The sequence below is a fragment of the Erpetoichthys calabaricus genome, chromosome 4, assembly GCF_900747795.2.
Source record: "Erpetoichthys calabaricus chromosome 4, fErpCal1.3, whole genome shotgun sequence".
In the NCBI taxonomy this organism is placed as follows: Eukaryota; Metazoa; Chordata; class Cladistia; order Polypteriformes; family Polypteridae; genus Erpetoichthys; species Erpetoichthys calabaricus.
Genome location: NC_041397.2, coordinates 99532531 through 99549181, shown reverse-complemented (window position 1 = coordinate 99549181; position 16651 = coordinate 99532531). Strand labels below are relative to the sequence as shown.

At 39.1% G+C, this 16651-nt stretch overlaps 1 protein-coding gene across 1 annotated transcript in view; it reads right to left on the bottom strand.

Annotated features, from left to right (window-relative positions):
* Positions 1–2113: 2113 nt before the first annotated feature.
* LOC114650158 (protein diaphanous homolog 3-like) overlaps positions 2114–16651 on the bottom strand; it is a 1033571-nt gene continuing 1019033 nt past the window's right edge. The window contains exon 28 of the mRNA XM_051925675.1: positions 2114–3713. Coding sequence (XP_051781635.1) covers positions 3460–3713 — 254 coding nt within the window. The 3' untranslated portion in view covers positions 2114–3459. The remainder of the gene's footprint in view (positions 3714–16651) is intronic.

The following is a 16651-nucleotide window of genomic DNA, read 5'->3' as shown; positions in this document are numbered from 1 at the left end:
TAGAAAACTGGTAGTACTTTAAAGAAAATAACACATGATGAATCATTAAATGTGCTCCCTACATACTGTAGTTGACTAATGAAACTGGAAAAAACTGTTTTTAAGCAATTGAATGTTTATTCCAGAGAACTATAAAAATAGAACAAACACATCCAAAAATGTACAGTATATGCTTCAATAAAATAAATCAATTGGCATTTTAAGAAAAGTAAGGTTTGGATGGGGGTTTGCCAGCAATGAAAGACAGTAGCTGTTGTATTGCCAGTGAAATTCTTTCTTGCACGTCTGACCAGCATTCTACATTTAACCACACTCTGGCACCTCGATGGCCAACAGAGTGTTCAAATACATCTTACCTGATGTGCTCCTTACCACTTGCTCAGTTCTGCTCCCAGTTCCTGAAGTATCCGCCACTCAGCCAGTATGGTCTCCCCCCATCCTGCCTCCTTCTTGGCGACTCACTTTTTGGGAGATCAGCATTAGCTTTAACATTATTTGCTGTTTTTCAGTTAAATGAACATAGCAGTCCCTGTAGGCTCTGACTGGAAACATGAATTGACATGCAAATTGAAGCAGTCTTATTACAAGGACAGCAAATTCACTTTCTCCATCTTAAATGCTTACAGATTTGGCCAAGGGCATGTTGGAATTGTGCCCAATTTTAAGATGACTGAAATAAATGGAAGAAAAACAAACTAATGCAGAGCCAATTCACTACAAATACACTGAATAGTGTGTGATCTTTAGGTGTGAACATCAAAGCACTATAGTTTTAAACCATCAATAAATTATCGTACATATCAGACAGAGGACACAAAGGCTTATTCTGTCTGGGGGCAGCTTGAAAAAAAATGAAATGATGCCAAGTTTAGCCAACGTCAGTAAGAAATGTCTTCATAATTAAAACAGAAGCAGTAAATTGGAAAAAAGGCTGAAACCTTCTGAAGTTTATACTCCTTCCCCCCATCATTTTAAAGATACCGCTAATCCAAATAATAACCGTCTTTGAGGTGAAGTGTGTGGGCGAGGTGCAACAAGTGGGTAACGACAGTGGCTAGCAAAGCTCCATTAGTAAGCACCTCAGGCAAATCCAAGGACTAGAATTTGTCCCCTTGGTGCACTTGCCCTCCTCGTGGCTGCTGACGGAGCCTTTTGGTTACCAAGCGTCTTCTCAGTAGTTCTATTGATCCACTGATAAAATCTTATAAACCTTGTAACTATAATAAAGAGAAATCTGATCTTTTTAAGTTAAAAATCACTGGGCAGGTATTCTTGAGGGAAAAATAAAACTGCAGGCATTCTTTGGAAAAATGTGTTCACAGCATGAGGCCTCTGGTGATGAATAAGATTTCATCTTCCTTTGTAAAGAGTGCTCTTCCTGCCTGCTAGTACCTCCAGAAAGAGCGACCACGTCCCCAACACATCAGACACATACAAACACACACTGTGGGGTGACGGGGGGCCATTCTGAGAGGACAACAGAAAGTACTCGAGAGGCCTGCTCTACAAAAGCACAAGTAATACGAGTGCTCGACGAACACAAAGTGCAGCAAATAAAGACGGACAGATGTGCAAATTTGACGAGTAAACGGAATGCATAGACAGAGCAAGAAAACAGCATTTAGTCAATTAAAGAGATTGCTCAATTAAATCTGGGCCTTTGCAGTCTGCGCACGCCTTAAAGTGATTCCTGTATTGCTTGCAGAAAAAAAAAATGAAACAAAATTGCTTTACGAGAGTGCAGGTTAGATTGGCCTCCTAATATATTTGGCCAGCGTTTCACTTTTTATACTGATTAATTAAAACAGAAGCCATACCCACCACGTAAATTGTAATTATTCTTATGCTACATTATAAACCCCAGTGATTGCAGGTACCTTTTCTTTATTGCATAAATAAAGCAATTTGTAGCAGCGCCTATAATCAGGCTCATATTAGCGGTGTACTGGATGCCAGCTGAATCTTTTTGTGCCTAATGAAACAAGATGATATTAATGACCGAAAGAAATCCAATTAATGCTGCCCCCAATAAGAGCTTCTTTAGCAAAACAAGTAAACAGTCATGTGGGCTTCCCTTTTACTGCACAAATGACGATGGCGACGACAAATGAGATTGTTTTCCATGCAGTCTGTTTATTTTTTTGATCCAAAAAATTGACAATAATTAAGATACAGACATTAGGGAGGAGGTGGGGACATATTTAAGAATGGGCAGAGGGCGGGTGGTGCCAGTTTACCTCTTCTCTTGTCTGATTTTCTTCTAATTATTGCATTTTGTGAATAGATTATTACACTTGTAGTGCCGGAGAGAATATACGATTATTAAAATTAACTGTGAAAATTCCCTCTGTGTGGTTTAATCCAATTCTACAACCTACCGCAACATACATTTATTGGAATCCAGCTGGGGAGAAGTTTCAATTTGCGAGATGAATCTGCTTACCGCAATTACATGTTCAATCACATGGAGATAATGAAACAAAAAAGTTACTTTGGATGTTAATGGCATGCAACATTTAGCTCCGCTGAAGCACTAACAATTGTGGCAGGATTACTTGCAGAAAAGAAGAGCAAAAAATAATGAACAGAAAACATTACCAAGAGGGAATTTGTAGCAACAGTTACAGTAAATGCCTATCTTTTATGTGTATATAGAAACCACATATGCATTTTTCAATAGCCGGCGTATATACAACCAGCATAGTCTACAATACTTTGGTGTGCGAGTGTGTCTGTGCAAAAAGGATACTTGCAGAATAAATACACTAAACTCCAATATAAAATTTAAATGCTGTTACTAATAAGAAAAAAATACATATCAACAGTGTTGTAAAATGAATTTAAGCACGTTACAAGTCCATAAAAGGACGTCAGGCCATCAGAGAACAGCCCACTATTTTCCTGCTTGCATATTGCAATGTGCTTTTCTACAGTAACAAACCTCGCATACCCCCAACCTTTAAATTAACACTTGGTTTACAAGTGGTGGTCCCTGTGGCTAAAAGAAGACTTAAAATTTCAGGACATGCTTCTAAACTCTTAACAAGTTACCTGAGCAGAAATGAAAATATCTGGCAGGCTAACAGGTTGTGCCGGTGTTCAAATGTCTCTCAAGTTTTGAGGTGTTATTAGCATCTACTCCCACCAACACAAAGAAAACAAAAACTCTGACCACCGCAATAAGACTTGCAGTGATGTGGTGCCATCTCGACCCTGAGAACAATACAGCACACCAAATCATAACGTACCCTATTAATTTCTCTTCAGCTCCTAGCCTTTAAATGTTATTGAACAAAATGTCAGAAGCTGAAAAAGGTTAAGGATCTTCAAATAAAGGTTAATTGTGAGTCGGTATGTGATATAACATTTCGGCTTGTTAGAGAAATCACTGTGTAATGATGCTGTGTGTTTAAAAAATTGCAAGAGCTTGGGCTCCTGATCTGTTTTGGTTTCCGTTGTCTATAAGGCGCGCAGCCTGGCTAGGAGGGCTTCCACGTCGCTCTCGCCTTTTGCTGGACAGCCGGCCAGCTCGCTCTCCTTGTCCCGGTTGCTTGGACCTGCGTGCGGCTCTCGCTTTCCAGACACCTTGCTCCGTGTGGTGGATGAATGAGGCTCTGTTTCATAATTAAGCTCCTTGGCGACTGGTGCTCTTGTCGAGTTAAAATTGATATTCTGCCGAGAACGTGACCTTTCCAAAGGTGCCTTCAGGTTTTCTGCAATTGGAAAGAAAGAGGAAAAAAAAAAAAGAAAGAAAAGGAGAGACAGTCAGCTTAGTGGTGGGGAGCTGAGAATTCTTTTATCAAGTACATAACAAGGGGAGGCGAGTTGCTTTGAGCCTGGGTCACTTAAAGCAGAGCTATCATTAGACCAAAAGAGGTGGACGGGCAGGTACAAAAAAAACTCAGAAATACAAAAGGGTGTCAATCATAAGGAACGCAAACAGGACAGAGAGACAGCTAAAATAATTAAATGGAAACATAACAAGAACCCAAAAGTGGCCTGTTTTGAAGTCAGACTTCTTCTGAGCAAATTCTGCCTCAGGGAAAAAAGGTAGCCATGTATCTTTAATGGACTGATTTACATTTCATATTTGCATGTTAAGCGAGACAAGAGGGATGGGCGCTTAGTGTTGCAGACAGTCGTACATCTTCACCTTGGTTAGTCTAGGAGGAATTGTGAACAACACAGATGACATGTGCCACTGTTTAATTTTAAAAGAAAATCTATTTTCTTTCTGCCCTGATCCATTTCCTTCCATTAGTTCAGTAATCAGTGACAGTGTTCTTGCTCTATCCCACACAGTGAATTGTCATTAAATGGCCCAGGCGCACATCAGTCGTATTTGTTTCTCTCTCTTTTACAAGGCTCAGTGACATTGGATGTTCGTTAAGAAACAAATCCCATTCTCCCCTTTATTTTTTTTTCTTTTTTAAACAAAAGGAAACTCCATATTCATGTAACCTTGAGCAGGGCTTGAAAAACAGCGCTGACAAACTTGACGTGACATTTAAAGTTTTTCAGTTATTCTGTAAAAGATGTTCTATCATCCCATCAGTAATGACTTTGGAGAAGAAGCAGTCGCACATGACAATGTGTTTTATGGGCAAGCTGAAAATTCTGACCAAAAAACAGCTTGTACATTAAAAGGCAGCTGCAAGAGATATTTACTGCAGTGTCATTTCTTGACCAGGGGCCTGCAGTGATGGATGAGTATTTTACACAGTCCCTTGGACAATCTCAACAAATCTCCAGGAATAATCCCCTTGAGGTCAACTGGAAGAAAGGCACGGACCTACTACTGCACCGGCCATATTAAACTGAAGCCACATCCTTAAAGTTTGGGGGGGTGTTCTGTTCATGACAAATCAATTGCCCCACCAAGGCCCATAAAACTTTGCCCACTACATGTTAGTGTGAGTGTAAGTATACTCTGTTCAGAGCAGGTTAATCTTCCTTAAAAGAGCATATTCATTTCTCACTGTGACAAGACAATGTGCTTTAAAGTTGAAACTTTCTTTGATTTCATTAGCAGTGAAAGCATAATGACTAAGCGCTCTTTGCCGCGATTCACTTTAATTAGAGTTCATCTCACCACATCTCCTACATTGGCCACTGTGGTCTCATTAACCTGTCTCAGCTTTGTTGTCGGGCTGATTATGGACCTCCATTGTGTTTTTCTGGCTGCTTTTCTCCTTCTGTCACTACTGATGCCCTTAGCTGGCTTGCCCGAGGCAATGCTCATTAGTTCTGTCTGCTTTGTGGCAATCTAAGTACTGCAGCTGATTGCCTCTTACGCTGGGGTGCATGAGGTTGATGCAATGGGCACCAAAAGTTTGTTTTCTTCTCCCTAAATGTTGTGCTGAGTACTAATTCTGCACATTAACAGCAGGATCCAAAACATAACAGTACACCTGAAAACGTGCTAGGGTTGGTGAAAGGCTTCAAAGAAGAACTCTGGTAGTAAAATGGTTTTCATGCCAAGCAAAATCACCACTGGTGACTTTCCTCATTAGACCTTCCTCCATTTACTATACAACTGGACTTACTGTGACTGCCATTAGATCACAAACATGCGTTCTCACTTCATTAAACTCATAGCAAATTTTGAAATATTTATAAAAACAGTGAGCAGTTAACCAGGGCTTTGGGAAAAGGAGGTAGAGAAATCCAATTCTTGAATAAAATAATGTGTGTAAAATAAGGTAGAAATTATATTTAAAGCTACCTTTTTCATAAACGGTACATGAACTATGTAAGAACATATTTATCACTCTGCAGATGTCTTTCATTAAAGAGTGTAGTGGTGGCTCCGAGGCTAGGGATCTGCGCCGGCTATTGGAAGGTTGCCAGTTCGAGCGCCAGAAGTGCCTCTACTCTGCTGGGCCCTTAATCCCGGGTATGACGTTAATCTGCATCCAGCCTGCAAGCAGGTCCTCCAATTTACTGGGAAAACCTGGGAGTTGGGGGAAGGACTGGCACTCTGGGCACCGTAAAAAAAAAAAACTCACACCGCACTCGGGTCCCAATCCAGGTGGTCCGTCACGTGGTGGGTGTAGCAGCATGCCATCAGTGCATGCTCCCAACCTCTCTCCTTTCATTAACACTAAATATTCAGTAACGCAACTTGCCTAATGTCTACGTCACCCTCTGGAGTGTAGACTGGGGCTGCCTCTTCAGAGCCCCCTAAAGACGGGCTGTTTCCATTTTTTTGTTACTACAAATAAGCAAACTAAATCTGTCCTTATTTTTGAGTTACTGTTTGTCACTCGGCATGGTGCCCTGCTTGGATGTTGCCCTTATGGTGTTTGCTTGTGCTGCCTGTGTCACTGTGGGATTACGTACAGGTTTGGTTAACTGGTAACTTTAATACAGTATGTGTGTGTGTGTGTGAGTGAGTGGGCCCCACAATGGACTGGTGCCCTGCCCTGGGCCGTTTCCTGCCTTGCCCCCTGCTGTTATTCGTGTAGCCTGTAATGCCCTCCTATGCTGAAATGGATTAAGGAGAAGGTTATGTTGCGTTTGCAGAGGTTACCAGCCCCTTCATCAGCATTACGCTGGGCCGTTGGTGACCACCTTTCTGCGACGTTACTGCAGGAAAAATGAGCTGGTAGCTGCTGGGGTGACATTTCAAATTCACAAGGACTCGTTTGGTGTTTTATAAAGTACAGTGACTCCGCTTTCTAGTCTTGTTTTATTTTTTATTCTAAATAAAAAAGAGATGCAGATGTATAAATGTAACTCAGCCTTAATGATATGTTTTCTTTGTAATAAATTACAAAGCATATTAGCAGTAAGATATGATCAAAATTCCAAATTTTTCGGCAAAAAGGCAGAAATCATTTGCAAATTACACCAAATGACTGCTTTAAAATGCAAATGATGGAGGCGATGGCGCGCACACCTGAACTTAGGTACAAAAGAGAAGAATTCTAATGCGAACTACAGTGTGTGATATTTACATGTTAGAGGGATACTCTTTTAAAAAGTGCATTGTAAAAAATATCAATTATAAATAAACAGATGCTGAATGTGTAGTATATTTCATCAGCCTCCTTACATGCCTCCTGCATGGTATGCTTTTGTTTTTTGAGGTGTGAGAGATCAGCATTTTACACACACATATGTCAACTATTCAAAAATAATTCAAATTTATTTAAAAAAAAAAAAGGTCTTATTCAAAGGCAAAAGCAGACATTTGGTTGTAAAAGAACAGCTGTTTGTTGTGTTTGTGCTCTCATTACTCCAGATGCGATATGCAGAGCTACAGTATTTCAAAGATCTGATTTTGCACTTCACTGCCATGATCAGGTTTTTTGGAATTTGAATTTATTATCTTTATTAGTAAAACGTAAAGCCAGACCCCTTCAGAATGTGGCTTTCTTTTCTTTTTTCTATCCCACTGCTCTACACTTTGGTCCACAAGTATACTTGAAGCAGTTTTTCCAAACACTTTCATGGTGATTTAAAAGTATCTAATTCTGTCCTGTTTACTCTTAAACCTGAGAACCTCAACTGCTGAATGAGGTGTGAGTGGAAATATTTTAGACAGATTGTACAGACCCTGCCTTGATACCTCGACAATCCTGCTTTTCCAGGCAAGTCCAATGGTGCCTGACTGCTTTTTTTTGTGAATGCCAGGATATAAACGGCACCTAGCCGCTGTCACCTCCAAAATAATAAAACAAGTCTGCCTTCGACCTGCCGGCCTCCCACTGCTTTTTTTTTTTGTTTAACTTCTTTCACTATTCCTTACTGACCCGGATTCCTCCTGATCCCTGTCAGAACAGCAAGCCATAAAAGCAGCCACGAAAATGAGATTAAATCCTTGCGAGCCACAGGTGTTAGTGAGGTGTTTTGCTACGTCATCCATTTTATTTGTAGCTTTTTCTTTTTTTCTTTCCTCATCGTGTATCTATAAATCATGAAGCCCTTATGACAATGCTGCATGGTTCCTGTTTGTAGCACTCAGCTGCTACAAGGACGGCTGAGAGGAATGGGCCTGGGGCACGTCCGCTGGTTCTATTCAATAAGGGCGCACACAAAAAGGCGACCTTCAAAAGGGCGACCTCAATTGGGTGCGGAGAATAAAAGCGCACATAAATAAAAGCGATCTTCAAAAGGGCGACCTCAATTGAGCGCCGAATAAAGGCGCGCGTAAATAAAGGAACGCTTCAAAAGGATGACCTTCGGAGCGAATTAAATTAATTGTCCTTGATTATGCTAATAGACCGCATCTCGAATATCTACGTGGCATTGCACATAATCTACAGCTTCAAGTGTAACTTGCTTTCACCTTTTTATACATTCAGTCATTGCCTTAATCTAATTTTCTGTAATTTTGAAAACAAAGAACTATAGAGAGCTTTAGAAGTAGTTCGTTAGAAGTTCATGCATTAATTAATTGGATGTTTTAATATTCTTGCTTTCACCTTTTTATACGTTCAATCATTGCCTTTATCTAATAAATTTTCTGTAATAATTTTGTTGCGTTTGCCTTTATTCGCTGCGCCCAATTGACGTCACCCTTTTGAAGCACTCCTTTATTTATGCGCGCAGTTATTCGGCGCTCAATTGAGGTCGTCCTTTTGAAGCTCGCCTTTATTTACGCGCGCCTTTATTCGGCGCTCAATTGAGGTCGCCCTTTTGAAGATCGCTTTTATTTATGTGCGCTTTTATTCGCCGCGCCCAATTGAGGTCGCCCTTTTGAAGGTTGCCTTTATGTGCGCGCCCTTACTGACGGATACCACGTCCGCTGAAAGAGCTAAGAGGGACAGAATGAGGTTAGTGCTTCCATGCCCAACAGGCTGAGTGGTTTAAGGGCTTGGGTGCCAGTTGTCAAATACTCTGACTGAAGACAAGATGGTGCCGCCATCTTTTATAGGGTGCAGCTGTTCTGGATTTTGAAGACCCTTTAAATTAAATTTGTATATTTAAATGACAGTTGTCCAAGTGCTGCTAGGAATTTGCTTTACTGTTGGGGTTTGTTCTTGCTGTGCCCACTGTGGTGGTTTTACCATAATAAACATTTATAAAAAAAGAATGTACAAAAGTTCCTGTAACGCCTAGAATCATTAACCTAAGTTTGAATGTACAGTAGACCCCTGCGAAGTTGCGGTTCAGAGTTCGCGGCCTCAGTCATTTGCGGATTTTTCCTTAGAACCTAACTAATAACTGTTAGTGGAAACTGCAAATATCCTCCACAATTTTTATGGCTTTTTTTCGTGGCAATACTGTACTGTAGAGAGAACAGGAAGCAACTGTAGAGAAAACCACGACTTGGGATGGTGAAAGTAGCCAATAGAATTTGAAACTACAACTCCCAGCAGTCCCTGCAGTGGCTCTGATTGGTCTTCTGCTGAGGGTGCTGGGGCTGTTGGGGTCAAAGGATGTCAGCGCGGCTTTTAAAAAGGGGGCCGGTGACCAAAAAAAAAAAAAACTATTTGTAATTTGTGTTAAAAGTTCCTGTCTGTCTGCCTTCTGTTGGGTTACCTGTACTTATTAATTTTGTCTTGGATCGTTTCGTGCGTCTGGATTGTCTGCCTGTGTACATGAGGACTCTAAATGGATTCATGGCCATCCTGCAAAGAAAGGAGCGCTCCTGAACCCGTCTTCACCATTTCAGGAACTACCGGTAGGACTATCTGTACATTCCCATTCAACTTGCGGATCTCTGGACTATCTATTTTCAACATTACATTTCATCCATTGCCGTTTTTCATGATTTACTGTGTGTGTTTTGTTTGTGCTTTGTTGTATTTAATGTGTAATCGCCGTAAGGGGAACAGGGGTGGTATCGTTGTTTTCTTATTTCATTTGTTTTCATTACATTCTTTATTTGCTGTTTGATTACCGGTTTGCTTTGTTTTTGTCTCTGTTTGTGAGTGTGTGCGGGTCAGGTCAAGGCTGGAATCTCCACCATAAAAATAAATAAATTACCATCTTCTCGATTGCGGCTTCTCCCGCGACGCTACGCTTACTTAAAAGCCTGAACCATACCTGTCCTTTTTGGCTGATTGCTTTGTTTCTCTCTCCTCCCCCAGACATTCTCCATGATGTTTGTCTATTGTTTAATCGTTAACTAACTGCATGCTGAGCACCTTTTACTTCTGAAAGAGACATGTTTGTTTGAAGTGTTTGAATAAAGTTCAGGTCTCTACAATCTCCTGTGTTTATGTGCAATTCTGTGACCCAAGCTACACTAAGACTAGCCTGCCAGCGTCAGCGCTTACCTCTGTGTGTTTGCTTGCAGCCAGTTTAAGTGCAGTTGGCTCAGTGATTTACATCCATGGCGTCAGTTGCACTTTGTACATATTGTTTCAGTAGTTTTTAAAATAGTTTTTACAGTTCATTAGCAGTGTGTAAAATGATCAGTGTTGCAGTAATTGTGATACTTTTTGCATGGAAAAAAAATGTGTTCCATTAAAATTTCACTTTTTCTTTGTTAATTGTGACGTTTACTTAAAGTGCAGCAAAAAAGTATTTGGTGTCCAGGGATGCATTAACCCCCAAGTATGTGGCAGTTTAACAGTTAAAGCCCCAAGATGAAGCCGAAACAAGCTGCACTGTCTAAGGCTTCTGGCAATGAAAACGCACTTGCATGACTTACAGTACATATAGCAACAACATCGGTATTTTACATTCTAGCACTGCGGGTGACATATCAGTACAGTATACAGGTTTACCTTTACATTCTTTATTTTTAGGTAATGTATTAAGCTGAGTTTGAAATTAAAGTGTTTTGGGGGCATATTTAGGGTTTAAACTATGAAAATAGGCATTTTTTTAACCACATCCAAAATTTGCGTTTTTTCATAATTCACAGGTGCTCTAGGAACGTAACCCCCGTGAATTTTGGGGGTGTACTGTATTCAAACATGTATTTTTAATTTGAACATGCAAACCTAATTGTTTGACTAATTTGACAGCCCTTGACAACACAGCCTCAAAATGGTTTGCTGCTTTACAGGGCACTCGGCAGGTTGGAGATGCATGTCAGCCTTTTCCCAGAGCACAGCCTTGTGCAGTTATTCCATTAGAATAAAGGGGTTGGTAGTGTCATCCACAGAACATTGTGAGACCAATTGATGTTCCAGACAGAAGTGACACTAGAGATACTAATAAACAGGGCCACGTGTTTTGTGAATGGTTAAGGGTGAGACATGGCTTGGGAAACTCTTCAGCACAGTATGTGCATCAAATAAGTTATCTGTCGGATTTTCTCCTTTTTTCAGGTGATGAATTCTGTACGAACTGTTATGGTCCATTTTCTGATAACCTCTCCACATTAACTTCTCCACAGATGTATTGTAGCTGTAGAACGTTTGCTGACATTATTATTTTAATAAACTATTTTACTTGCATGTCAGTTTTGACTGCACACGTACCTTTGTAGATTACACGGTTTGCATTTCACATACAGATCTAATCTTACTAAATACTGGCACATGGCATTGGATTTCAGGTAATATATATTGGTCAGTTGAAAATGCAGATTGTTTTTAGGGGAGAAAAAATTAAAAATAAGAAAATTAAAGATACTCCTTTATACCATATCTCAAGCTATGACACATCACTTCTATAATGAGCATACATTAAAAAACACCATTTGGTAATAGAGAAAGAAAATGTCGCAGTTTGTGGGTTTAATGAATGGATGCAGCAAACAATACAAAACTTCACAGAGGCAAAGCAGTAAGGAGGCTGGAGTTCAATATATGGAAAAAACAAAAATGTAAAAACTGGACAAAAATTCAAACTTCGTGGAGGAGGAGGCCACATACTCCACAGGTGAATACAGTAAAGCTCTTATAAAATGCACCGTAAACAGACATGACAAAAGCACATTTTTCATATTTATATTTGAAAATTAAATTGTATTGCAGTTTCTTTCCTTTCCTTGCTGGAAAATGAAAGTGATACGAGACAGGAAGAATAAAGAAACCCATGAGACATACCGTACTTGAGACACAAAATGAACAAAGTGAGTTTCTCTGAAGGACCTATTAGAAGTACTTAAGGAAGTGTACAGCAAAACACTTGAAACTATTGCCAATATCCCTTACACAAACATTTGTATAAGGAAGATCATTTCTTTTTCTGTTTGGTGCTACACATCTACAGCATCACATAACATGAAGGTTTTCCACAGGTTTTAAGTGACATTTCCTGTCATTGGTGTTTGCCATGGTTTTCAAATCTTTCTACACTTTACTAGTGGTCTTAGGTATAGTTTCCTCCATCTGTCCTGTAAGGTTTCATACATGATTAAGCCTTAAAAATAATTACATTCTGACCTAAGGAAGGTGCTGATGAATCAATTGCTCAACATTACCCTGTTAATTGTTGAATCAGGTGATGCGCAGGATCATCAATTTCCCTGTTCTACAGTACAGTAAAATCTTTGTTGGATGCAGTTTGGGCAATACGGGGCACTTGCGTCTGCCAGGCTCGATCACTGCTGAACTAATTTTACAGGCCTCACAGGTGACTTTATTATCCGCCAGCACATCATCACAAAGAATACGCTAGCAGTGGTAAACATTCATTTATTCACATTGCTCAATAATTCAAGGTTCTCTATTTTAATGTATTACTATAAGCTGGAGATTTCATTAATAATTTAAAGACAATGAAATGAAAGCATTCAATGGGAGGAGCTTTACTTGGCTAGAATATACATACACCTTGAATGTGGCAGCAAATCTACTTGACCCCTGAAGGACCCTTCATTTGCAAGAAGCTAATTATTTCAGCAAGACTAAAATGTACATGACAGCAGCTACTCCTATCTTGGAGCATTCTAAGCACTTCACTTTACTGATAACACATTTCACTTCATACAAGAAACATATTTTGGGCCTGCTGTTCAATCCCTGCTCTTTAAATTAGATTTGCTCTTCACTTATTGTCCAATTAAATATTTATGGATTTAGATTTCCGAGATCAACCCTGTTCAAAGAAGTTCTAAACTTAGTGTGTTTTTTGTTTTCCAGGAAAGAACTATTGAAACATGCAATTTTAAACATAAGTATATATAAACACATATCATTTTACCAGGGATTTTTGTTTTTTCTCTCACTCTCTGAAAACAAACACTGTCTAGGTGAACTGTCAAATCTAAACAGCCGTGGTGAGAGAATGTGAAGTGCAATCAGATGATGTACTGCTGCATCCAAGCCTGGCTACTGCCAGTGTCAAAAGAGGAAGCACAGGAGCGTCCCATGTGCACGCGAGGATACTGAGTGTTTAGCCGCAGCAGAGTAGATTATCTGATAACTCAGCAGGAGCAGAAAACCAATCCAGGTAGAGTGAAAAAAAAATAAAAATAAAATGCAGTTGGTGTAAAAAGCTGACACTCAACTAGACAAAACACCAGTGGAGCAAAGTCAGTCGTCCTGCCTGCGGTGAAAACCTCGCAGCCAACCAGCTGAACTCCCCAGCAACAGCAGCATTTCTGAAGACACTGAAAACACAAACTGTTAATGATGAACTCCCTACTACATGTAAACTGGGATCTAAGAAACCAGAACTTAGTCTCTTAGCACCCAGGTCACCAATTTGGATTTAGACGCAGTACTTAAAGCTCTATAGCACTCAATAAGAAATTGCTAATGATCAGTGATTCAAAAGTCCATTGTAGTAGAATTCCAAACTATAACAACCCAGATTTACTTGCACAAGAATTCAACACTGAGGTTATGTACGAGTTCTTGGCTGATGGTGAAGTATCCATCTAACTGCTACATGTCGGAACTAACTTTGCAGCAATCTGAGGTATTAAACATATACTTCATATCTTTATGCATCAAAGTGAAAGTATCTTTCAGAACTCAATTGTATTTGCCCCCCTTGAGTACACAGAGGGGATGTGGTCTAAAGCACATTGTATTCACTTCACTGGTTACAGGCCTGGTGGGAAAAGAAAAGCATATCACTTGTTAATAACTGGGATGAGTTTGGGGAAAGGCCTGGATTTATTTATTCATTAAAGTGAGACGGTCTTTGTTCTAACAGGAGGGGATCTTATATTTTATCCCAAAATTTTGCAGCAGAATTGCCTAGCTGGTTGGTCAGAGCATCATCAAGGCTGCATCAAGAATACTTTTTTATTCAAAGTTATTTCTTCACTATCATGGTAGATATGAATTTGCTACATAAAATTGTGTTCAAAAGAGAAGCCTATTTTATAATTTTGAAAAATTGCTTGTCTGTTCTTACAGCTTAAAATGGAGTTAAACATTACACACATCCATAGATGAATAAAAAAAAGTCTTAAAACTTGCAGAATATGTCCAGCCAAAAATCTTATCAGGTATTAATCAATGTCTTGAGAATACATAAATATTGCAAAACAGTCTATCCACGTCGCTTTAAAAAGGAAAGAAACACAAAGCAAAACATTTTGCTTTGTGCTTCACTTCACTTCACTTCACAATTTGAAGCCCAGATACAATTGCTGTCTTTGACAACTAGGCAATAATAACTGGGAAAAAACAAAACAAAAAAAATCACACAATTGCTTATTGCATATTTCCACACTACGTGGAAGATGGATTGATAATGTAAGCATGTGCTTCAGTGAGAGAGAATATTGTAATAATCCAGGTGGTGTAAGAGACACAAGAACGGAATGAACTGCTTTACGCTGACTACTGGCTCAGACTCGCTCTACTCACCCAGGGCCAGAGGCAATTTGTATGCCACTCCTTTTCCTGGCTCCTTGCTAGCGGCTATGAATTCAGTCTGATGTTCTCTAGCAACTAGAAGATGCATGTGAAGAGCATGAAGTGCTGTGTCTGTGCATCCAGAACTCTCCCTCCACCACTGCTACTGCTGCTAGCAGAGCTCCTTTCATGCCGGCCTCTCCAGGTAGTACAGAGTTGTCATTCCTGCCTCACAGCTCCAGAATCTGCATGAGTTTCACACTTTCTCCCAATGTATTTATGGATTGACTGGCATCACTGAAAGTGAGTTTACTCGCACACATATATTGTCCTAAGTTGTTTTATTATCATATCCACAGCAAAAGTGACTAATAACTTGTTTGTGTTGCTACAATCTGCTCTATCACACACTCTGCCTTTTTAATTTTTTCATTGTGCATGTGCTGAACATTAATATTAGACTTTTATTAAAAATACAATGTAATCAGGTCATTTCACATTTATTACAATGAGAGTTGTATGTGTTCTTTGTCACCATGGTGCCACTTGGCATGAATCTTGCTTTGTATGCTATAAAAAACTAACACAGAATATAATGGATGAAAAAGGTAAGTGTTGTTTAGAGAAAAAAAATAATCATGCGATGTGAGTCCGTTACTGCAAGTCATGGCAGAACATAACTGTTGAAAAAATTGAATTGCAGAAGCAAAACTACAGTAATAAGCAGAATACAGTTTGACACTGGGGTCTTGTTGGGGTTGCCATAACCCCACCAATGATGGAGGCTGTGAGCAAGCAAACGAACAGGAAATATATTCTTAATACAAGGAAATTTTTCAAGAATCTGTACTAAAATACGTAATGTAATAGAAAATTTTGAGTTCTAGTTACTTTTTATTATCACAAGGATGTCTCATAAATGTGGAATGCATATTATATTAAATGGAAATCTTTGCTGCTGCAAAGTGTATGTATTTGGTAAGTTTAAAGAGACTTGGAAAATACTAAACGTAACCTTTACATTACAGCATGCTTTTTTTTTTAATCCCATCTGTTATTCTGTAATGGCTACCCAGAATCCCTGTTGTGTGGGATCCTATGAATTTAGACTTGAAACAACATTTAATTCAATTAATAACCAAAGAATAAGAAAATAATTAGATCTACATTAGGGGGTACCTGCATTACTAACTTAAATTAAATCTAAACAAAAAGTATACAGTATAAAGTACCAGTTTAAAAACATCTTTGCATTATAAAATTCTGTTTGCTAAACATTTACACATATTAGAATGGCAAAAACCTGAGCAGAACTACAGGTCTTCCAAACTGCAAGAAAAAGCTCTCTTTATATGGCCCGCTCATTTCTAGTCTCACAGATTACAACAGACATAATTGTCATGTACTATTTAGAACAGTTGCTAATCTAACAAATGGCAATTCTAAACTGCAATACAAAATAGCTACAAACACTAGCAGTGCAGTGAATTTCTTTAATGACAATATAAGAGCTCAGATTACAGCATCATCTTGCAGCTAAATATTACATGGGTAAACCCTCTCATGTCCTGTACATCATTTTAGTCATTTTCACTTGATAAAAGGACAGGAAATCATAACTTCAATTCTTAAAATGAAACCTACTATTTCTCTCTTAGACACAGGCCACAGAAACGAATGAAAAACTCAATGTTCTAGTGGCAACTATTCTTAGTATAATAATAATAATCAACATCATCATCACCAGCTGCAGCAGTTCATTACTGAATGGCACAGTTCCTGATCCAAAAAAAACCAAAGGTCTCTTTCAAACGTACCTTTTCTTCCTTAAATATGATGCTCCACAGGGATCACTACTCATACCTTTACTATTTTCAACTCTAATAACTTCCATTGAGTACTGTCATTAGATGACATTCATTTCCACTCTAATGTAGATGACACCCAGCTATAGTTTTCTTTTAGATCAGATGATGCTATGTTTAAAT